Source organism: Helianthus annuus, chromosome 16 (genome assembly GCF_002127325.2).
Source record: "Helianthus annuus cultivar XRQ/B chromosome 16, HanXRQr2.0-SUNRISE, whole genome shotgun sequence".
In the NCBI taxonomy this organism is placed as follows: domain Eukaryota; kingdom Viridiplantae; phylum Streptophyta; class Magnoliopsida; order Asterales; family Asteraceae; genus Helianthus; species Helianthus annuus.
Window position 1 is genome coordinate 16996261 of NC_035448.2, and position 25029 is coordinate 17021289.

The 25029-nt window shown below is 34.6% G+C and overlaps 2 protein-coding genes across 2 annotated transcripts; both read left to right on the forward strand.

The window, feature by feature from the left end:
* Positions 1-9508: 9508 nt before the first annotated feature.
* Positions 9509-10304, forward strand: LOC118488174. Its single transcript, XM_035985386.1, has 3 exons — positions 9509-9788; positions 9853-9970; positions 10139-10304. Exons 1-3 carry the CDS (start codon positions 9533-9535, stop codon positions 10302-10304), a joined length of 540 nt encoding a protein of 179 aa, XP_035841279.1. The 5' UTR covers positions 9509-9532.
* Positions 10305-18787: 8483 nt separating this feature from the next.
* LOC110915441 (L-ascorbate oxidase) lies at positions 18788-22121 on the forward strand. Its single transcript, XM_022160132.2, has 4 exons — positions 18788-19195; positions 19513-19605; positions 19687-19899; positions 20848-22121. The coding sequence occupies exons 1-4, from the start codon at positions 18932-18934 to the stop codon at positions 21985-21987; spliced, it is 1710 nt and encodes a 569-aa protein (XP_022015824.1). The 5' UTR covers positions 18788-18931; the 3' UTR covers positions 21988-22121.
* The last annotated feature ends 2908 nt before the right edge of the window (positions 22122-25029 follow it).

Below are 25029 nucleotides of genomic sequence, written 5' to 3' on the forward strand. Positions count from 1 at the left end.
TAAATGAAAACGTAACACGTTGTCGTGGCTTTGAGACTCGGAGTACCTCGAATTCTAATGAAAATGTATTATATTTGACTCGATTGGTTTCCGAAAAAAGTCAAAATGTACACCAACTGAAAACGACATTAAATAAGCACTAAAACATATCATATTTGACCCAACATATTTTCGAAAATATTTATGTCGAAGCATAAACCAACTTAAATTTATACCGAAACGTGCATACAAATAAGCAAGAAAAAAATAGTGTTTTTTAAGTTAAAGAATGGTACGGCGCCCTGCGGCGGTGTCCAAACGTAAAGTGACTCGAATTTATATCGTCTAATGAAAACGTATTATATTTAAACCGACTCGTTTCTGAACAAAACTTACGTCAAAACGTAGACCAGTTGAAAGCGTACATAAAAATAACCACAAAAATGTATTATATTTGACTCGACTCATTTTCGGAAAAAAGTTATGTTAAAACGTAAAACAACTGAAAATGTATATAATAATAAGCATAATAACCTAATATATTCAACCAAACTCATTTTGAGGAAAAATTATGTCAAAACATATGATTGTAAAGTCTTTAGAAAGTTAAAGGATTGTAAGTATCAATGCTAAAAGTTTAGGGGTAAAATATATACAAAAGACAAAAAAATAACACTCTTCACAAATGTTGATAATTTTATTATAGTTAATTTATTGACATTGTATTGTATTTTGTGATTTATCGTGTTTTTGTACCATTTCAACGAGACTTTGAAGATAACTAACCTTGTGTATAAAAGTCAAACCCTATATTGATGAACAAATCATTGTCATGTTCAGTGTAACAACCCGACTTTTCGGATAGTTACCCGTTGTTTTGTTTCTATATTGTAACCATCTTGAATCCCGGGATTCGATATAAACAAAGGGTTATGTTAAACTAAATACTTTTTCATCACATCACACCGCACCGCTATACATCTAAACGCTTTATATTCGCAACGCTTACACAACACGATTTACAGAGAATTATGCTATTTAAATTGCCGTGTTTGTTTATATGGTTATGATACGCCTTCGCCTTCACTCACCGCGACTAACACGCTTTACAATAAAACACGTTGTTATCACTAGTAGTAATGTCATGTGTGTGTGTTCTTGCATGTCTTATTTGTGTGTGTGTTTATTATGTGGATGGACTACTCGCAAACGCTATCGCAACGCAAACTCAACACTACTCGCACAACTCAATTTATCGCTCTAAAACGCAACGCAACGCAACTCGAAACTCGGTATTATACTAAAATACTTAATGTACCAATACTATCCAACGCAACGAAGCACATCAAACGAGCATCTTACACACGAAACGAGGAAAAGGATGCATAAAACAACACCTTAGTTCGAAGTTGGGCAGCTTCGTACGAAGGCACTGCCTTCGTACGAAGGCAGCCTGTTCGAACCAAGGCCCTTGTGCGAACCCACTTTCCCTATAAATACCCAAGCCCTCCTCATTCATTTCTCACTTGCTGATTCTAAGCCGAAACTCCGCCGAATTGCTGACCCAGACCATTTTCAAGTAAGATTTAACTGTTTTCTTCGATTATACAACGTTTTCCACTTCGATTTTCACAAGAATCACTACGTTTTCACCTAAAATCTTCTGTTTTTACATAAAAAGAATTAACTTTTCACTTAACTTCTTCTTTTCTTCATAAATTCCTGCTTTACGCAAGAATCCTTCATCTTTTTCATTAAAACTTCTTCTTCCACCTCTGATCTACATTTAACCGGGTGTATTCGGACTAGCTTCGGCTTCCCAAGTTAGAAATCAGTTGATTTTTCCACCAAACCGGACCAAAAACGACAAGTATTTCGTTCACTGAATAGTGGAATGAGGTCGGGACCGTCTCGAATTGAACTTGGAAACACATCTGATTCAGGCGAAAAACAACACCGAAGGCCAAAAACAGCCACTTTTGTGAACTGGACTGTTCTGTGCGAAGCCAGCTTCGTACGAAGGCACTGGTTTTACACAACACAGCCCAATTTCCATTCGTGACACAATCAAAGACCTCTCCGACTCTAAGCTCAATCAATAGCTTAAAGTTGGAGGGATGAACACTCGATTTTACGAAGACGACGCGAAGACACTCGATTTTGGACAACGGAAGCAGCACGTGTACGAAGACCCACATTCGTACAAAGGGCCCCTTCGTACGAAGGCACCAGCTTCGTACGAAGCTTCTGTTCTCCCACCGACACTTCGATTTCCGACCGTTTCAGCACTCTGGAGGACTTATGCTTCTGTTCCCGTACGCAGGCTGACCCGACGCTCCCTTCAATCCATTAAGGATCGTGTTTCTTGATTAATACACGTTCTGTGAGTATACTCGAACCCATTTTCGTTTAACGCACTTTTGGGTGTTACATACGTTCTATATCAAAACACAACACACAACGCAAACACTTTATAAACGCTAACCGCTCCCGCATGCTATATGTGATTTGTTGAATGCTTGTTACTATGCTTATACAGTGTTACACTAGACCGCCTCTAGCAACGATAGTACTATAGTTTGAACTCAGCACCTGTGTGACAGGGGTTACTAGGGATCACATTACTTTACTTCACGTATTCGCTTCGGTGAACATGTGTCGCGCATACTCTACATCGCAATCTCGTGGTTAGGTGGTATCATTGTTGGTAGTTACATGCTTCGCCCGTTACGTGTTACATGCTGGTTATGCGTAAACGCTTTTACTATTAGTATCTATGCAAACTTGTGTACTCACCTTTACTTTATTTATTGACTTTTATTTTAATGTATGTGACAGGTTAATGGATTGTTCTGCTGAAATCAGATGGGAAGTCTAGAAACTCATCTAATAAAAATCTAGGTTGTCGGACTTGTTTTGTTTTTGAGAACTCGCTGTCTGTAATAACTATGTGTTGAATATTTGTTCGTTGGTATGGGAAAATGAATCTTTAAAAATATTGGTAATGGATAGTTGTGGATTCTCTTAAGTAATCTAGTTCGCCTAGTGCCGCGCCCCGATGATTCTGTCATCGGTTGGTATCAGAGCCATAACTATAGGGAATTAGGTCGAGTCGTGCAGAATTGACCTAGTCTATAGTCTAAGTACCACAGACCAGCTTCGTACGAACCCAGTAGGGGCTTCACACGAAGCCACTTGCTGATCGCGTCCTCATTCGAACCTACAATGTTGCACCTTCGTACGAAGGTAGCTTCGTACGAAGGGGAACCTTTCCTAAGGTTTCAACATTACCTTGCCTTTCCTAAGGATAACACAATACACACGCTTTCGAAAATGCTCCCATAACACAACCGAGTGATTGGATCGAGATTAGGTGTGAAAACCAAGAACTCTCGATAAGATCACTCACCCTGCGTGTTTTTTACTCTCAGCATGAGAAATCTTCGTTGAGTTAGGAATGAAATCCACATCTCAACGGAATTCTCCATCTCTATTTCGTGGTTGTTAACCACACTCAGGGACGAAGTTGTTAAGTTAGGGGTGAAACCCGCATCTTAATGACTTGTTCTACTCCCTACTTTGCTTTTATAAATCTCACCAAAGTCTCGACTGTTCCGACAATACGAGTCACGTAGTAACTGGAAGGATGAGTGCCATTCACCGTGTTTCGGTGAGAGCACAGTCTATTAGGTAATCCAGTCTTGGGCCTAAGGCCTCCAAATAATAGGACCTCCAATTAAAAGAAAATTTATATTCTAACTATTAATATTATGGCAAATTTATTGTTTTAGATCTGTTTGATTTCTTATACAAGCAATAGTTGTGTTAGATTTTTGTTTGGTTTCAAACACGAATAAAGGAGTATCGTTTATAATAAAAATAAAAAATGAAAAAGGGCCCCAAAATTTTATTTCGCTTTGAGTCTCTAAAAAGATTGGAACGGTCCTGGTCATGATATTAAATTAAATACTAGTTAACGATTACCAGTTATAAAATTGCTCTTGTTGACTCAAATCGATTGATTTGTCTACATCAAAAATTGCTCTTGTTGACTCAAATCGATTGATTTGTCTACTTCAAAATAAAACTAAAATATCTTTCTCAAAATAATCGACTGATTTGTCTACTTCAAAATAAAACTAAAATATCTTTCTCAAAATAAAAATAGTACGTATATTACCCGATTTTTTAATTTATTTTCTTTTTCTATTTGGTGAACATGAGTCGGTTTGATTTGCTTAAATTATGAACCAAACCTAAAATTGATGTTTCGGTTTAGGAGTTAGGTTTCTGTAACAAACGGTTTCAGTTATAAATGGTTCATTTGAGTTAGTTAGTGAAAAAGATGATTTAGTGGTTGACTCTCGACTTCAGATGTTAATTGATTCGAACTAATTTTAATTAACTAGAGGGATTCTTCACGTGTTGCGCCAAGCGAAACTCGGTCTGTTTTGATGTACCCTTTTAGCAAATAAAAAAGAAAACACACAAAAAGCCGTTTGCCTTGAATGTGTTCAGTTATTATTTAAGTTAACTGATGAAAGAAAGAACCAAAAGAAATATACCTAAAACGTTAAAAAAACATGTCACAGCTGCATATAACCAAAAAATAAAACGGCGAATCGAAAAGTATATATGAACAGCGAATCGAAAAGTATATAGAAATAAAGAGATCACAATGATATGTTTAGAACGTGTTTACAATTAATTTTAGCATTTTAAATAATATTCATGAAACACCCATATATGTTTATGTTTTCACAATAAATGAATAAAGGTATATTAGAAAATAACTTAAATATCGATCTAAGAATACAGCTAAAACATATATTAAGTAAGAAGTAAAGCAAACAATATTTTCTTTGGGTTTTGTTTGCCCTTTTCAATTGATAGTAGTGGGAATGCATGTGCGTTGCGGCGGGTGTCCCGACTTATGATGTTTGTTACAAATGGCTTTAAAAAATCTATTATACAATGTTGAAATCTCAGAATATGTACACTACTAATTTCAGTGGTTATGCAATATTTGATTGGGTAATTGAATATTCACACTGGCAAATGGATGGCTACTGATATAAGAATTTAGCTATGTTGGAGGTGTATTAGTAATCAAAGTATCAAATTCTGACTCACAGAAATATAAGACTAATAAGGCCGAGATAAATTACTTAGTTATGAAACCTTGGTATATATAGTTCAATTTGCACGTTCTTAGAGTTCCAACCACCGGAAACAATTTAACGGTCATCGTAGATAAAATCCAACCACCGGAAACAATTTAACGGTCATCGTAGATAAAATCAACACTTACAACATATATTATTATTATTGTTGTTGTTGTTTTTATTATTATTGTTATTATTGTTATTATTATTATTATTATTATTATTATTATTATTATTATTATTATTATTATTATTAAAAGGTGGTTGGGAATATATGATAACGAATAGAGCCTTTCACGAGATATTTATATATGGCTCAATTAATTCATATCCATCTCAATGGATTAACATTCTCAACATTAGGGGGAGAGATAAAAGGCACTTATAAATAGAAATGAGTTAGAATGAACTGTCATTGATCCTTGTACTAAACAATGTGAACCAGAAGTTCAAAGGATAATTCATTCATAAAGATTAGGGTATCAATTTGTTAGTGCAGTAATGTCTCTCGCCTCCGTCAATACAGATCGTAGCGGAATTCTGAACAAGTCAAGCTCTTAGGGGCTGTTTGGTAGCCTCTTAATGACCATTCAGATGCTACCTCTTAATGGTTTAAAACCTCTGAATGAATAAGAGGTAACCTCAAGTCTGAATAGTTAAGAGGTAACCTCTGAATGGTAAATCATCACATATCACATTCTTCTACCTTCTCATTTGTAAAATTCTTAATGGTTCCATTAAGAGGTAGCCTCTTAATGACTATTCAGAGGCTACCAAATAGCCCCTTATATTGTAAAATATGTAGGAAATAGAAGGTGGCATTATTGTAAATAAGGTGAACTTCCTTATAAGCCTTGGCCTATAAATAGAACCCTTAGGGTTAAAGTTTAGAACTTTTGGCCATTTGCTACTTTGGAGCTTGGAGCCTAGAGAGGGAAAGTAGAGAGAGAAAGTAGTAAGGTGATTCACGTGACTTTGTACGTTTTCAGATCTTTAATCGAATCACATATTTAGTACAGTTCTCATGTTCGGTCCATGCACGTGTACGGATTCCGCACGTCACACGTGTCGATACACAATCGTTACGGAGTCGAAAACTGATCCTACACAATTACCAGACGCATTCACTGACCTGAAAAGAATGACTAGCTAAGTCACATATGCCAACTGCTAAGGCTCCAATTTAAGATTATTGTCCCTAAAGGACAAACCACATATTGGTGATAAGTCTATGGCACGCCTGAAGCATGGTAGACTAGTCGATTCTAAGAAGAAAAATTCCTCGGGAAAGGGAGCAAGTTATGAAGTTGGTCAAGTCGAGGTGTAGTAAAAGGTCTCCTAAAGAGACATTAGACATGATGGTTCCAGAAGAACCACAGGTACCTGAAAATAAAGAGATCTCAATAATTTGTATCATGCCTAGAAATGTATGGAATTGAAATTAAAATCGATGTCGTCATACTTTTGTATATAATGTAGCGCTTGAAGTGGTTAAATGACGGGAATCAAAATTTAAGATCTGCCTATGAATTAATACATATAAATGATTGGCCAAAAAGTGAAAAGACGCAACTAAGGCAGAGTTGAATTCTCTAATGAAATGGAAAGTTTTTGAACCAACATTCCATACAACTGAATTTGTAAAGTATGTTGGATACAAATGGCTCTTTTATGCGAATCATGTGAAAATCAAATTAAATGTGATAAGGCAAAATTGGTGGCACAAGGATTTTCGCAAAAACCCATGACTGATTATAAAGAGACACATTCTCTAGTTGTGGATGCAATGACTTTCCAATATTTTATTCGTCTGGTAATATAGAGAGAGAATTGATATGCGTCTTATGAATGGTATGTATCTCTTGATACTAAAAGTGTACATGAAGGTCCCTAAAGGATTTGAATGATCAAATCCTGTAAGTTAAGTTCTCGAGAACAATATGATTGTTGTATACAGATTCATTTTCTGAATACGATTGAACTCTTGAAGAGTTTCCTAAAGCAATTGAGTTCCCTAATGGTGAATTGAAACATCTTAACGATGTAATTCTTGTGCACCAATAAAGATACATAGAAAACGTGCACCCAATGATTGTGATATCTTGATAAATAGTGTATACGCATGGTACAATATAAATTTTGGAGATAAAAGCAAGTGTTCATGCCATTTTTGCATATGATATAGAAATCTATATGTTAAATGAGCAAAAGTATGTAGCAAAACTCTTGAAGAGTGAGCACACATGCATATTTGGATAAGATGGAAAGACTTCCCTTGTGGATTGATAATGCTAAAAGCATTGATATCAAAACATGAAGAACGTACTATATGAAGTTGACAAAATACGTATGGACTAAAATAATCGAATCGAATATGATATAATCAACTCACTAGTGAGCTTAGAAACGAGAAATACATATGGTGAAGTTGGTCCATTTGTTTTCATTAAAAGAACAATGTGAGGTTTACAAGTATTACAATATATGTTGATGATGTCTTTGAATCTAATGAAGAGAAAAAAATGAGTTCAATTAAAGCAAGAATTTGCAAATGAAATATGGTATTGCAAATTTATAGCTGGATATGTAAAACATAAATTTGTATTATTATCCATTAATCATAATAAATGTAGAAAATGATGGACATTTTCATATGGACAAAGCTTATGGTGTAAGTAGATTTAATGATGTCCAAATATTTGATACAGAAAAAATGAATTTTACCATCTTCTATCAAAGAAACAAAAGTACCATAGTTCAATACAAATTGTATTACTATATCTTGCTAGTTATACACGAACATAAATTCATTGGTAAGATATAACTCGTGTATAGTGAGGAGATAATGTAATGGGTAAAACATATATTTTCTATACCCTTAAGGTACAAAAGATATGGGTTCATATTTTACTAACACATCAACAAGTTTGGTTAGTTTTGTAAATGCAGGGATTATAACAAAACACATTCATGGATTATGGTATCTGCTTACAAGAGGAAGCAATTAAAGTTTCACATGAAGATCATACATCAACGTTCGTTGAAGGATTGTACATCAAGAGATCAAACGAAAAATTACTTACTACAAAAGTTTTCAGCAACTTTTATAGAAGATTTGGCACATGTTACTTAAATGATACATATCATAATGAGTGGGAGTTTTACACAGGTTGTACTCTTTTTCCCTTTACTAAGTTTTATCTCATTGGGTTTTCTTAGTAAGGTTTTTAATGAGGCAACGTACATGATCCAGAAGTACCAGGGGGAGACGATACACGCTGCACTTTTTTCCATTAGCTAAGGTTTTGTCCCACTGGGTTTTCCTGGCAAGGTTTTTAACGAGGCAACATCTCCAAGCGTATCAAGTTGATAACCAATGGGGAACGTTATAAATATATTATTATTACGGTTATCAACACCAAAAATATATTAGTTTCTTCTCCAAGTTTTGTAATCATATATATAACCCTATTATATCTCAATGTAAAACATGACATTAAATGAAATATCATAGCTTTCTCTCTATTATTCTTCTCTTATAATTGTACTGTTAGACTAGTTTTACAACAAAATCATCATTTTTTTCTCAGTTATTCTAGTTAAGTTTCAACTACTTGATATTTTTTCTACTCACCCTTTTTTCATATGTGGCATATTTAAAATTTAAAATGTAAAACGAAACAACACCCATAGTTTCATATATCATATCTCTAGGGTCAAGTTATTCTACAAAGTTTTCTAATCGTAAGAAGTGTAAGAAGAATTTATATAGTGACAAGTGTCCAATAACCTAAAATTAAACCCACTACATCACCACCCAAAACCTAAACACCCACCCCCACCCCACCCCACCCAAAAACCTAAACCCCCACCCCCACCCCCTATACCTCACCAAAAACCCGAAAAAAACCTAACCCCCCACCCCTGCGGCAAAGAAAAACAAAAAAAAACTATACCTCACCAAAAAAAAACCCCAAAAACCTAACCCCCCACCCCCAACCCCCAAAAAAAACCCTAAAAAAAACTAAATACCCACCCCCACCCCCACCACCACCACTACCCAAAAACCTAAACCCCCACCCCCACCCCTCGGCAAATATATATATATATATATATAGGGAGCCGCTAAAATAGGAACCACCTCCAGTTGTAAGAACCGCGAGAACCACTTTCAACTAATTAGATTTTACCACTCAAAAGGTTATTTTGGTTATTTAACACCAAATGTCATTTCCCCACCCTCTCTCCTTATTTATAATTGTCAGATGTTTCTCTCTCCACCTTTTTAAAACTCATCTCCTCTCTCCTCTTATTAAAATCCTTTCTCATCTCAATTCATTTCAAATTTTTCAAACTCACATTTCTCTCTCTTCATATCTTCATCTCCGATGAAGATCATCATCTTCAGCCTTTATCCTAATGAAGATCATCATCTTCAAACTCTCATTTCTTCACACATTTTTCAAACTCTCAGCTTCTTGTTATGCTTCTTCTCTTTATCCTCCTCTATTGCTTCGCTTCCGCGTCTTTCGATCTCGACGCCTCCATCGCCACCGCCACCGATACACCGTCGTTTGTTAATCGCTGCTACGTCTTCCGATCTCGACGCCTCCACCGCCACCAATACATCGTCAGAAGTTAAAGGTATGCTATCGGTTGGAAACTTGATTTAGCTCAGTTAATGATTTGTGTATGATTGTTTTGATAGATATTGATGGTGGTGGTGGTTCGACGGCGCCGACGTCGCCGAAGATGTCACCGACGACCAACGCCGTTCACGGCGGCGGAGTTGTGGTGGTGGTGGGTTTCAAGTCGGTGGGTTTCAAGTGGGGGGGGGGGTGGGTGACGGGGGTGGTTGAATTCGGATGAAGCCAGATGCCATTAAACTTCATTTATAAAAATCATTTTTGTGGCTGGATGAAAATATAGTTGGGCATGTGAGCTGCATCTTTTAAAATTCATTTATTACAGAACATTTATTGCAAATTTTGTAGGTTTTTGTTTTTGAGTTTGTCTTCATGCGAAAACGTTGAAAAAAAACTGCTAAAGGATGTTGAAGTTTCAGTTGAAGAAGTGAATGGGTTGCTCTCTTACACATTTGGGTTGTTTTTACAAACCCAAAATTACCCCCTAAAAGGGTATTTTGGGTATGCTTTTTAATTTTTTTGCTGGGTTTCTTTTGATTCTGTTGGCTGGCTTCTGTTGTTGTTGTTTTTTTATGGGTTTTGTGATTACATGTGACCGACTTTTGAATGTTTAAATCGGTTGAATCTGGTGCCTTATTGATTATGTGTTTTATGGGTTTTGTGATCCATTTGTATTCTTTGATTATGTGGGTTTTGATCGGTTTGGATCTGGATACAGGTTTGAACCTGTTTGAATATGTTTGAATGATGTTCTTGTTCCTTTTGAATGTTTAAATCGGTTGAATCTGGTGCCTTATTGAATCGGCGGTGATGATGTAAGAAAAAAAAATCTGACGATGGCGCGGCAAGGATGGTGGAGGGTAGGTTTTTAAACCTGCAACCCCACTTTGCAACCTCTGATTATCGAAAAATCTGAGCCAAAACTTCGTTTTTTTTCAAGAATCCACTCGTTCTTTTGATTTTTGTTTGTTGTGTTTTTTTCAGGCGTCGATGATGATAGCAAACTATCTGAGACACCTCCCGAGTGTGCGATTTTCTAGGTGCGTTCGGTTTTGCGTAAAAATGTTTTTGTAAAAAAAAAAAGTTAAACCGTAAACTTTTTAACGTAAAACGTAAAAACGTAAAACGTAAAAAGTTTTACGTAAAACGTAAAAAGTTTTTCGTAAAACGTAAAAAGTTTTAGGTAAAACGTAAATTGTAAAATTTTTTTAGTAAAACGTAAAAAACCGGCGCGTAAAATGTAAAAACATAAAAAATGTTAACGTAAAAAACCGGCGCGTAAAACGTAAAAAAACGTTAACATAAAAAACCGGCGCGTAAAACGTAAATAACGTTAACGTAAAAACGGCGTTAAAAAAGTTAATGTAAAAACCGGGCGCGTAAAAAACCGGCGCGTAAAACGTAAAAAAACGTTAACGTAAAAAACCAGCGCGTAAAACGTAAAAAACGGCGCGTAAAACGTAAATAACGTTAACGTAAAAACCGGGCGTAAAAAAAGGACTGTTCAAAACGTTTTTTTTAAAAAATTCTTAAAAAAAATTATCATAAAAATCTGATTTCAAAAAATTATTTAACAAAAAAATATGTTTCTTAATAAAAAAATAAATTAAGACAAAAGGTAATTAATGAATAGGACAAAAAAAGACAATTAAAAATAATATATATATAAAAAGACAAAAAAAAAAGAAATTTTACTCATATACCCTTTTGGATTAAAATATTAAAGACATAATAAGACAAAATCTATTTAATATTAATTTTAACTACTTTTAATCTTGTCCATCTATCTTCTTGATCTAATGGCTAGAAAGTGTTTTTCGTGGTTCTTACAACTAGAGGTGGTTTTCATTTTAGCGGTCCCTTATATAGGGGATCGCTAAAATGAAAACCACCTCTAGTTGTAAGAACCATGGGAACCACTTTCTGGCCCTTAGATCAACTAGATGGATGGATGTGATTAAAAGTAGATAATATTAATATTAAAAGCTTTTTGTCTTATTATGTCTTTAATATTATAATCCAAAAGGGTATTTAAGTAAAATCACTTTATTTTGTCTTTTTATATATATTAATTTTAAATTATCTTTTTTGTCCTATTCATTAATTAGTTTTTTGACTTAATTATTTTTAATTTATAAACAGATTTTTTTTGTAAATCAATTTTTTGAAATCAAATTTTTATTATATTTTTTTTTAATTTTTAAGATTTTTACGCCCGGCCTTTTCACGCCTCGTTTTTTGACGCGCCGTTTTTTCGCTCGGCTTTTTCACGCGTCGTTTTTTCAACGCGCCGTTTTTGCGTTTTGCGTCTCGGTTTTTTACGTTAACGTTATTTACGTTTTACGCGCTGGTTTTTTGCGTTTTACGTCCCGGTTTTTTACGTTAACGTTATTTACGTTTTACGCGGCGGTTTTTTGCGTTTTACGTCCCGGTTTTTACGTCAACGTTTTTTTGCATTTTACGCACCGATTTTTTACGTTAACATTTTTTTACGTTTTACACGCCGGTTTTTTTTACGTTTTACGCACCGTTTTTTTACGTTTTACGCACCGGTTTTTTTACGTTTTACGCACCGGTTTTTTTACGTTTTACACGCCGGTTTTTTGCGTTTTACGCACCGGTTTTTTACGTCAATGTTTTTTACGTTTTACGCGCAGGTTTTTTTTACGTTTTACGCACCGGTTTTTTTACGTTTTACACGCCGGTTTTTTGCGTTTTTACGTAAAACTTTTTACGTTTTACTTTAAAACTTTTTTACGTTTTACGTTAATTTTTTTAATCTTTTTACGTTTTACGTTAAAATTTTTACGTTTTACGTTAAACTTTTTTACGTTTTACGTTTTAAACTTTTTACGTTTTACGTTAACTTTTTACGTTTGACGTAAAAGTTTACGGTTGAACTTTTTTTCACAAAGACTTTTTTACACAAAAACTTGTTTACGCAAGACGAATGCACCCATAAATCGCAAAGTCGGTAGGTGTCTCGGATATATTTTTATCGTCATCGACTGGGGAAAAGAATATAAAAAACCAACAACAATAAAACAAAAGAGTATCTCGAAAAAAACGGGGTTTGGCTCAGATTTTTTCCGATAATTAAAAAGGCTGCAAAGTGGGGTTGCAGGTTCAAAAACCTACCCTCCGCCGTCCTTGCCGCGCCATCGTCATCAAAATCTATTTTTTTTTTCATCATCGCCATCCAATCCAAAATATATCAACCCCACAGTCACTGATCAAATAAGAGCAAACCAGATTCAAACCACAAGATTCAAAACCAACAAGATTTAAACCCAACAAAAACCCAGTTCATCAAAAAAGCACCCAGTTCATCAACAAAAACCCAGATTCAAACCCAACAAAAACCCAGTAACAATAACAACCAAACATGATGTAGATACCCAAAAATCAAATCAAAAAGGAAACCCCATCAACAATAACAAAATGATGTACATACCCAAAATCAAAAACCCAGATTCAACATGAACAAACATTCAAAGCCCAGATTCAACAGAATCAAACCCAGAGAGTCAAACCCCCAAGAACACCCATCAGATTCAAAAAAACCCAGAAAAATCAAGAACACCCATCAGATTCGAGAACACCATCAACAAAAACACTTACCCACCGACGCACCATTGCCCCTGAAACCACCACCACCACTGACGCCGTTCTCCGCCACCGCCAATCGCCGCCGTCCCCTCGCTACGGTCAACACCACCACCACAACATCAAATCGGTCTTCATCTTCATCCCATATGAAGAATAGTGGTTGGGGTTTTTGTGACAATCGGTCTTCATCTTCATCTCGCGAATAACTTCATCTTTGTGATGATTGCGGCGGCGGAGGGGCAGCTGTGGGGTGGCGGCTCCGCCGTGAAACGGAGCTTCCGTTTCTGTTCTCCGGCCTTGCCGTCGATGTGTGCCGCCACCACCACAGTGGTGGCCGGTCGTTTATTTGAGCAGGGGTGGGGGGAGGGTTGAGTGGTCGCCTGATGTATATATCGAGTGGGAGAGATGATGGTTCTAGTTGCCTGTGATTTTCTTCAAGAGAGAGAGAATGAGAGACAAAAATGAAGATAAATGAAGAAGAACCTGAGATTTAAAGAGAGAGGAGAGAGAAGGTGCTTTAAATGAAGAGAGATAATGAGATTTGATGTTTTGGGTAAATGACTAATATACCCTTTCTGTTGGCATGTTCTGATTGGTTGAAAGTGGTTCTCGCGGTTCTTACAACTCGAGGTGGTTTTCATTCTAGCGGCTCCCTATATATATATATATATATATATATATATATATATATATATATATGTATATATATATATATATATAAGGGGCTGCTAGAATGAAAACCACTTCGAGTTGTAAGAAACGCGAGAACTACACCCCACGGGTGGGCGTTCACCACGATTTTTTTTTACAACTAGATGTGTAAATTATAAACACAGCCGTAAAAAAAAAAATTTAAACGCCGCGGCCGAGTGGGTAGTTTTTTACACCACAAGTTTGGTATTTTTAATTTTTTTTCTTTTTCCTTTTTTTTTTCACCAAACTTGTTGTGTAAAAAACTACCCCCCCCCCCCCGGCCGCGGCGTTAAAATTTTTTTTACGGCTGTGTTTATAATTTACACATCTAGTTGTAAAAAAAATCGTGGTGAACGCCCACCCGTGGGGTGTAGTTCTCGCGGTTCTTACAACTCGAGGTGGTTTTCATTCTAGCGGCTCCCTATATATATATATATATATATATATATATATATATATATATATATATATATATATATATATAGGGGAAGGTTCATTTGAGAAGAAATTTAATGTGAGAAGAAAAAGAAGAAATGGCATATTAGTAAAATGCTATTTCATTTATAACTCATATCATTAATTTTTCTCTCTTTAATTAATTAGTCAATTAATCATTAATTATCCTACATATAATCTACAAAACCTACACATATCAAAATTTTCCTACATATACCATACACATTATAGAATTTTATCTTATACAGTCGAAATTTATCCTACACACCTCAAAATATATCTTACACAACTCATAATTTATCATACACAACTAGTAATTTATTCTACACTTTAAATTAAATTGTTTTTTTTAATTTGGAAAAGTATATATTTTGAAAAGGAGTTATAAATTTAATTTAGCTAGTTATTAAAGGGGAAGAATATAAATTAATGATTTATGTAAGTTTACCAATATACCCTTACATTAAAATTTAACACAAATATTAAATGAAGTAAAATAAAGCATTCTTATTGGTTGAAACTTCTTCTTTTTTCTTCTTACAAAAATTTTTTCTCATTTGAACCCTCCACTTTATATATATATATATATATATATATATATATAGGTAGAGGATCCTGTAAAAAGTGCTCAAAGTGTGAGAAGTGTATTATAACACTATATATAATACTATATAACATCATATAAACATCGTATAACAATATGTAACACCATATAATACCATATAACACTATGTAACACTATATATCATTATATAACAAATATAACACTATAGTTTGTCTGATAGCATGTCTATGATAGATGTATAGTGTTATATTTGTTATATAATGTTATATAGTGTTACATAGTGTTATATGGTGTTACATATTGTTATACGGTGTTATATGGTGTTATATAGTATTATATATAGTGTTATAATACACTTCTCACACTTTAAGCACTTTTTACACTATCCTTACCCTATATATATATTTTTTAGGTGGGTGATGGGGGTGGGGGTTTAGGTTTTTGGTGGTGATGGATGTTTAAGGGTTTTTTTTTTTTTTTGTAGTGGGTTTTTTTAGGTTATTGGACACTTGTCACTTTATAAATCATTCTTACACTTCTTAGGCTAAAGGGTGTGGGGGACATGGTTGGTCATTAATTGCCATGTAGGATCATTAATAAATTGCTACATCACTTCCTTGTTTCATCCACCATGGTTGGCATGGATTAAACCATGACAACCATGACCCTCATTTCCTTTTTTAATATCCCTTTTTCCTTTTTTACAAATAAATTAAAATAAGAGATTATTGGTTTGGGTCATGACCACACCTTTAGGATAGTGGTTTTGAATGATGGATTAAAAGTAAGTGACATGGCGTTAATGTGGAGGGTCATAAAGATCATAAGGATCATGACCACACCCTATAGCCTTACAATTAGGATCCTTTATATTTGATTCTAATCACATATCTCTAAATTGTAAAACTAACCACTTTCCTTACTTATTTTAGAATAAAACAAATGTCGTTATTTTAATCCAGGTCATTTTTCTACATATTAAAATGTTTATGAGATAATAATACGTTATTTTCTCAAAGTATGTTATCATTTCAAACATTATGTTTGCTTTAAACTGAATAAAGAATAGAATATGAATTTCCTGTCACAAATACGCGTTATGACCACTACATAAATTTATTTTTTTCTCCATGTTCACTTTTTTCTTTTCTAGAAAAAAGTTGCGTTCTCATGCATGGGATATTAGAGAATAACTTTACTTTTAATAATTTTTTTCATTAATAATCTACACTCTCATTCATCATTAAAAACATGTCACTTTCTTTTGGGATTTTGAATAAGTTGGTTTAAATAATTTACTAGAGTTAAGTAATATTTTATATAAAGAGATTAAATGGAATAACAAAAAAGTTCTAATAAATAAAACAATGGAGATTAACGTACAATATTTCTTAACGTACGATATGAAATTGTGCACGTTATAAAACTAAAAACCCAAATCACGCATTTTGAAAAACCATAAATCACGCATATTGGAAAAAACATAATCACGTATGGTTATGATTTATCAACGTGCATGATTATTGTTTTTTTAACAAGCGTGATTAGAGTTTTAAGTTTTATAACGTGTGTAATTTCATATCTTACATATCATATCTTAAAAAAATATTGTATTTTACACTATCACATCAAACAAATAGAAAATTATCTTAAAATATATTCATACGCTGGGCGGTATATAATATTTAAGATTATATCCATTATAATCATTTTTATCATTTTCACCTTTTTTAACTATTAAATGTGAAATGAACATGAACAAGTCGTTGATGGGCCAAACTGACCGGTTCGTTTAATATGTAAAGTGCTTCATATTAAATTGAATACTTTTTAAGGTTTACTTTTATATAAAAGAGATAATGTGTGTGAAAGTTTTTCAAATATTTAACTGTTTTTTTATTAACTTTAACTGTTTTTTTATTAACGATATGCTCATATTTATCATATGTTATTTTATAAGTCAGTAAGTCATATCTAACTTTATTTATATAAGTTTGATAAAAAAAAAGTGGAGCCATAGATGTCACGTAATTATTTTCGAATTGTTTCATCCTTCCGCATGCAATGTAATGTCTCTTTTTCTCCTTGCTCATACCCGTGATATGCCTCAAATGCCCACCCGTAACGGTGTTCGCGCCCTTACCGGCGCTAAGGTGGCATTAACGATGCCCCGTCAAAGCCCCATAAAACATGGCTTAAGAATGTTTTTAGCTTAATATGATATAAAGAAAACCATATACACCAACATAGATGATCTATATATATATATATATTTTTTATCATGGATGATCTTAATAAAAGAAAGCTTAATATATAAATAGTTTCGACATATACTATTCATCTTATAAACACAAATTATTATGTGTTAATGGTAAGATGTTTACAAACATGCGAGCAAGCTGAAAACCTAATCTCAAACTCCATTGGGATATATAACTAAAGCCAATTTGGTTCGAACTCGGCTCGAATTTATACGAGCAAGCCTGGCTCGGCTAATGACTTGGAGCAAGTTTTTCCGAGTTAGTCTATAATAAGTTTCGAGTCGCGAGTAATCTGAACAACTCTACTCCATTTGACATTGGTACCTATAACATTTAATATAACTTTATTTTATATTATTTCAAATCAATTTAATATGAAATCGTCATATTATATCAAAATCAAAGATTCAAAGGTATTATATTAGTCAAAAGAAAAATGCCACTAGTATAATAATATCCTTCTTCGCAACCATCGAAGTGTTGACTGACATAAATTTTGTAAGTGTTCAACGACAGTCTTTCATTTAATTTATATATAAATTATTCAGTCACAAACAACAGTCTTTCATTTTATATATAAATTATTCAGTCACATACAAGATCTTTTTAAAATGTTTTGGAAGAACATATTCCAAATTTATGCTAGAGAGTCTAGACATGTTAGATATATCGGAAATTTCTATGTTTGTGAAAACTTTAATCTCATTGTAGTGAAGACACAATTAACCACATATAAATAAAGGAATAATGGATTTTAATAATCCTAACTATTAGCCATTGGCCGACGACGGTCCCAACTTCAAAAATCACCAGTGGTGGTCTCACCTTTTCATATATTGTAAACTAATAGACCTTTACTAAACCGAAAACAATAAGGGAAAAAAAGAAATTAATGTTATGTTAGTAAATGTCCATTAGTTTACAATATGTGAAAAGGTGGGACCACCACTGGTTATTTTTGAAGTTGGGACCGTTTTTCCGGCCAACGACTAATAGTTTGGATTATTAAAATCCATTATTCCATAAATAAACACAAACTTTAATCTCATAGTAGGAAACCGCCTAAACGTCAGTACGATTGACTTGAGTAGTCTTAAACCATGCGTTAAACTTGTTGTATCTGGTGACTAGTATAAGTTTTTCAAAACCAATCTAGTCACTCGACCGATAAAACGATAAGTTTAGTGACCGGATCGGTTATGAAAACACTGTTTTAACCGTTTGTAAACTAGTCGAAGTTTTTCAAAACCAATCCAGTCAATCATCGGACCGATTTAGTGACCGGTTCGATTACGAAAACATTGTTTTAACTATTTGTAAACGACTCTTTCCTATTCAAAGTCAATTATCCACTGCGCAATCGTAAAAAGCAAATTCCAGGCTTATATAATCCATATACACGTAATAATCCATGTGGAAAAATGGAATCTCCAAAGCAATTTCCACCAGCCACCACCCCAACTTGTCTCTCTAGTCTCTATATATAAATATATTATATATAACACATACTCGTCTCATAGATCTCACAAGCTGATTTCAAACCCATTCATATCTAAGATGAAAAATCTAGCATTGATATGTGCTTTGTTTTTACATATTTTGAGCCTAAACCTTATCGTGGAAGCGCGAATTCGACATTACCGATGGGAGGTTAAGTACGAGTTCAAATCGCCCGATTGCTATCGAAAACTAGTCATCACCATCAATGGAAGAAGCCCAGGTCCCACAATATTAGCTCAACAAGGAGATACCATTGTTGTTGATCTTAAGAACAGTTTGTTGACCGAAAATGTCGCCATTCATTGGCACGGTATCCGACAGGTAATTACCACAAATCTTTTCCAGTTTCTTTCCACTTCCTTTCGCATTTTCTCCATTTTTGAAACGCAAAAATTCTTTCAGGTGACCAAAAATCTACTCTATTTAGAAATTATGAATTATCTCCTTGGTTGCACCCCCTCTTAAAAACTAAAAAAGGCTTAGAACACAAACGGGAAGGATGAAAGCGAGTCATCAGAAAAATGTGTCTAATATTTTGTTTATTAGAACTGGGTTTTTAAAAAAGACTCGAGAACATAGCGTATAGCGTAAATCGATGTGATTAGTTTTTTTTAATGGTTTTGTAAATTGTTTTGCAGATTGGAACTCCATGGGCTGATGGAACTGAAGGGGTTACTCAATGTCCTATTTTACCAGGAGATACTTTTAGATATAAGTTTGTTGTTGATAGGGTAAGTTTAAGTTATATATCTATTTTTTTAAATCACTATTCATGCTTATCTCACGTATTGATTGATTGATTGACGGTGCAGGCGGGTACATACTTGTACCATGCGCATTACGGGATGCAACGAGAGGCGGGGTTATATGGATCCATTCGGGTGGCGCTGCCGGATGGAGAAAAGGAACCATTCGTCTATGACTACGATAGAAGCATCATTCTTAACGATTGGTATCACCGAAGCACGTATGAGCAGGCCGCCGGCCTTTCTTCCGTCCCTTTTGTTTGGGTCGGCGATCCTCAGGTATAACTTTTTTTTTATACGGCTAACTCAGACACTCACTAAATCCACTGATAATATGTTAACACCACTTTGCCAAAGAAACTAAGCTATTTTAATACTACAAATTTCTTTCATTGGTATGTTAGCCCATATGAAAAAAAATATTAATTCATTTACAGGAATCCAATGACACATTTACATATTAATTCATTTACAGGAATCCAATGACACATTTACAGTTGATAACATTTTCTTTAACTTTAAACCACATATTATTATAAAGGAAAATTGGATGTAAACAATCTCAACTTTCTTAATTTGACCGATAATAATCTTAACTTAGTTATTTGCCGATAATAATCCGAACTAGTCCACTTTTGGCTGATAACAGTCTGCGTTAAAAATAGCTTGACGGAGTTAAGTTTTTTTCCGAATTATAAGCCGATGATTTACGGCTTTTGACTAGAATGAGGATACAAGTTGTTTAATGTAAAATTTACCTCGAAATACTGCCAAACGACAAAAGCGGTGCTTCAATTCAGGTGTTTAAACTTCCAATTAACAAAAATCAAGCTGTTTGGAGCACCGTTTCGAGGTAAGTTTTACATAAACAGACTCGTATCCCCGTTCTTCGTTCTGATCAAAATCCCTAAACATCGGTTTGTAATTTGGAAAAAAACTTAACTCCGTTAAGCTATTTTTAATGGCGGACTATAATCGACCAAAAGTTGATCAGTTCGGATTATTATCGACAAATATCTGAGTTAGGATTATTATTATCAGTCAAATTAAGAAAGTTGAGATTATTTAAATCCAATTTGCCTATATTAAATTTTCATATGATTTCATTATCATACTTTCATCATTTATGACAACTCATAATACACTCAGAATCCAATAGATCTGTCTTTTTTTCTTCTTAGATATTTTATGATTTTTTTCTAAGATATTATATAATTTTGCTTTCAGTCACTGTTGATTCAAGGGAAAGGAAGATTCAACTGCAGTACACCGGGGACCACAGCCGCTCTCTGTAACGCCACAAATCCCGAATGTTCGCCGTATGTTTTCACAGTCGTTCCAGGGAAAACTTACCGGCTTAGGATCGGAAGCCTGACAGCTTTGGCTGCTCTCAGTTTTGAAATAGAAGGGCATAATATGACGGTTGTTGAAACCGACGGTCACTATGTAGAACCATTCGTCGTAAAAAATCTTTATATTTACTCAGGTGAGACTTACTCGGTTTTAGTGACCGCAAATCAAGACCCAACAAGAAATTATTGGGCCGTGTCAAAAATGGTGAGTCGTAACAACACGACCCCTAATGGTTTGGGTATCTTTAATTACTACCCAAACCATCCCAGTAGGTCCCCACCTACCGTCCCACCAAGTGGGCCTTGGTGGGACAATGTTGAAGCCCGGGTGAACCAAAGTCTTGCAATCAGATCCCACCCTGACTATATACACCAAGTGCCTCAAACATCGGATAGAGTGATTATTCTTTTGAACACACAAAACCGAATCAACGGTAGTGTCAAATGGTCTATTAATAACGTCTCGTTTACCCTTCCACATACCCCGTATCTCATATCACTTAAACATAACTTGCTTCACACGTTTGAACAAACCCCGCCTCCTGACACCATCAACGGCTACGAAGCTTATGACATTAACGTTGCGCCTCCTAATGTTAATGCCACTTCTAGCAATTCTTTGTATAGACTAAAGTTCAACACGACCGTAGACATTATTCTTCAAAATGCAAACACGTTGAATGATAACAACAGCGAAACACACCCGTGGCATCTACACGGGCATGATTTTTGGGTAGTCGGGTATGGAGATGGAAAGTTTAATGCTTCAGAGGACCCGAAGAGGTATAACTTGGTGAACCCGATTATGAAGAATACCGTACCGGTTCACCCGTATGGGTGGACCGCTTTGCGGTTTGTAGCGGATAACCCGGGTGTTTGGGCATTCCATTGTCATATTGAGTCCCATTTTTATATGGGTATGGGAGCAGTGTTTGAAGAAGGGGTTGAGAAAGTGAAAAAATTGCCATCATCTATCATGGGTTGTGGTGATTCCAAGAGATTTCTTAAGCCATAGATGTTTGTTTTTATACTTTTTGTAGGTATTATTGATAGTTGTAAGATTATTCTTTCACAATGTAAAATTGACTGGTTATAATGTATAAAGATTTATAGCCCATATTGATTATACAAAAGTCAAAAGTTTGGATCTCTAACTCCAATTATGCAAAAGTTTCGACTCGATTTAAGCTTTTAGTGAACCGATCTCGAGTAGGTTACAAACGGTTCGATTTATTTAGGCAATGTTTGCAAAATGGAAACGTAGGTTTGCAAAATTGTAACCTAAAATGGTGGTATGAAAACGAGTTAGGCTATATCTCAATACTTGTAAAAGAACATACAATGTTGGGCTTCATCAGCTTGAATACATCCTGGGCTACGGCCTACAAAGGCCTCCAAAGGTGTAGTAGTTGAGCCCATCAAGTTATTAAATATCTTTAGTGAATGGTTGATGACATGTTAGTGAAACATTGAATATGTGAAAATTCAGTATATTTATTTAATTAGTTATATATTTTACTAATTAACATCTATTAGTAGAAGGGTGGAAATGAATAGTAAAAAACACACGTGGCTTACCGCTTTGCATGTGTTTCACTCAGCTTTCTTGCCATCTTCTTAAACGAGACATATAAACATAGAAAGAGAAACAGGAGAAAGACGCGGAAGTTTAATTTTAAATCTAAAATAATTTCTTCTGAAATTTTGTTTAAATTCATTTCATCTCTACGTTTAGCAGAATATATTGGAAATTTTCTGATTAAGGCATATTTTAGTTATTTTATATTATTTTAATTATATGGTTTGATTATGTGAAATTTACTTATCATCAAACCCCGCCTCCCGACACCATCGACGGCTATGAAGCTTATAACATTAGCATTGCCCCTCCTAAGGTCAATGCCACTTCTAGCAATTCGTTATATAGACTAATGTTTAATACGACTGTGGACATTATTCTTCAAAATGTAAACACGCTAAATGTTCATTTTCTTAATAAATGAACACGAACAAGAAATCTTGTTCTAGTAAGCGTTCGTGAACCGCAGGGCCGTTCCTACGTTTTTTGAGACCCTAAGCGAACTATGAAGAGGGGGCCCTAATTTCACTGATAAACTCTCCTCTAATCACGACGGCATGGGTCTTCTCCAATCCCGACTTTCGTCTTATGATAGCTGATAACCTAGAAATTGAAAGTAGGTTGCGATGGGAAGTGGGAACGATGATGATTACAGCTGTATTTAGGGGCTCTAGGCCGCTAAATATTGATGATTAGGTCGATGTTTGTTGTGTTGTAATAGTTGGAAATCAAGGCGGAATGGTTTTGAAACTTAGTCTTTTTTTGCTGAACAATATTTATTTGGGGTTCTTTCAATGAAAAAACAGTTTAGTTTTAAAATAAACGTATTTATTTGGGCCTAATACATATACTATATAAAAAACTTTCTTAAAACTTGGAGGCCCTTATTTTTTTGGTGGCCCTAGGCCTGTGCCTAGATTGCAAAGCCTATAGAGTCGGCCCTGGTGAACCGTTAATGAACATGTTCATTCCTTAATAAGCAAACACGAACCAGGCATTGTTCGTGTTTGTTTGATTCGTTTACAACCTTATTTATAGCCAATGTTGCTTGTAAAAAACATAACTGGGCTTCATCAGTTTCAATCCATCTATGGCTACGGAGGCCTCCAAAGTTGTAGTTAAGCCCACTAAGTTATTTAATTTATGTAGTGAGACACCAAGACTGAGAAGTTGATTCAAACAATAAATATGAGAAAATTCAGTATATTTAATTAACTAGTTATATATTTAATTATTTAGTTTATAAAATTTAAACTAAAATAATTTCTTCTATAATCTGTTATCTACGTGGCAATTTATTTATAGTTCATTTCACCTCCAACTTTTGGTATAACATATTTGGAATATTTTAATGTGTTTTTTCATGCTTAATTATATGGTTTAGTTATGTGATATTTACTTACTGGTTTTATTAAATTTGAAATTATGTATACCTAGAATATGATAATATTTTAGTATGTTAAAAAATAAGTTTTGTTAAAATAAGACGGTATGGTTTTGCTTCACTTACTGACCTTACCCAATTAGACGGTATGATTTTGCTTCACTTACTGACCTTACCGATTCAACCTCACTAATAAAGGAACCAAATGGGTTTGATTTCGTTTGTAAACTTCAATATGGAAGGTTAAGTGTTCAGACCTTCTTGTTCATTCATAAGTCATACAAGTAGGGCTGTAAATGAACCGAACGAACACGAACAAGGCTTTGTTCGTGTTTGTTCGTTAAGGAAATAAATGTGTTCACGAACGGTTCATGAACACTTACCGAACGAGATTTTATGTTCGTGATCGTTCATTAAGGAAATGAGCGTGTTCGCGAACGGTTCATGAACACAAACGAACACAAATAAATTTGGCGAACGCGACGAAGGATAAAGATAGATGGCCCAGGGAGTAGCACTCGAACTTGAATCCCTTATTGTGGAACGGAGGTCGATCGTATTCGCCAATGTAAATAATGAGAAATGAAAGGGAAATGATGCATAAACAAGGTGAAAGTGGGTTTCCTAGTTTAATTGTTAGGGTAACAAAATAAATAAAAGTTTAATAATATAAAAAGTACAAATAAAATATAAGAAAGTAAAAAAATCTTCAATTAAAACACAAACATACGAACATAAACGAACGCAAATCAACGAATGTTCACGAACACGTTCACGAACACCTTACCGAACGTTCAAGAACACAACCGAACGAACGAGACCTCAGTTCATGTTCGTTCATTTAACTAATCGAACGAAATTTGTTGTTCATGTTCGTTCGTTTATTAAACGAACGAACATAAACGAACTTCCCGCCGAACGGTTCACAAACTGTTCGCTGAACGTTCGGTTCGTTTACAGCCCTACATACAAGCATACATGGCACATAGGACCAAATTCGGTACCAAATTGGATTTACCGAAGCCATACTGTGCACCATAACCAACTCAAATCCATCCTTAAACAAGCATACATACTGCATGTGTCACCTAGAA

Excerpts from the sequence above, each read along its gene's own strand:
- LOC118488174 (XM_035985386.1), top strand. The coding sequence starts at position 9,533 with ATGAAGATCATCATCTTCAGCCTTTATCCTAATGAAGATCATCATCTT. Across the intron at positions 9,789-9,852 it reads TACATCGTCAGAAGTTAAAG|ATATTGATGGTGGTGGTGGT; the intron begins GTATGCTATCGG and ends TTGTTTTGATAG. Across the intron at positions 9,971-10,138 it reads TTCAAGTCGGTGGGTTTCAA|GTTTTTGTTTTTGAGTTTGT; the intron begins GTGGGGGGGGGG and ends CAAATTTTGTAG.
- LOC110915441 (XM_022160132.2), top strand. The coding sequence starts at position 18,932 with ATGAAAAATCTAGCATTGATATGTGCTTTGTTTTTACATATTTTGAGC. Across the intron at positions 19,196-19,512 it reads ATTGGCACGGTATCCGACAG|ATTGGAACTCCATGGGCTGA; the intron begins GTAATTACCACA and ends ATTGTTTTGCAG. Across the intron at positions 19,900-20,847 it reads TTTGGGTCGGCGATCCTCAG|TCACTGTTGATTCAAGGGAA; the intron begins GTATAACTTTTT and ends TTTTGCTTTCAG.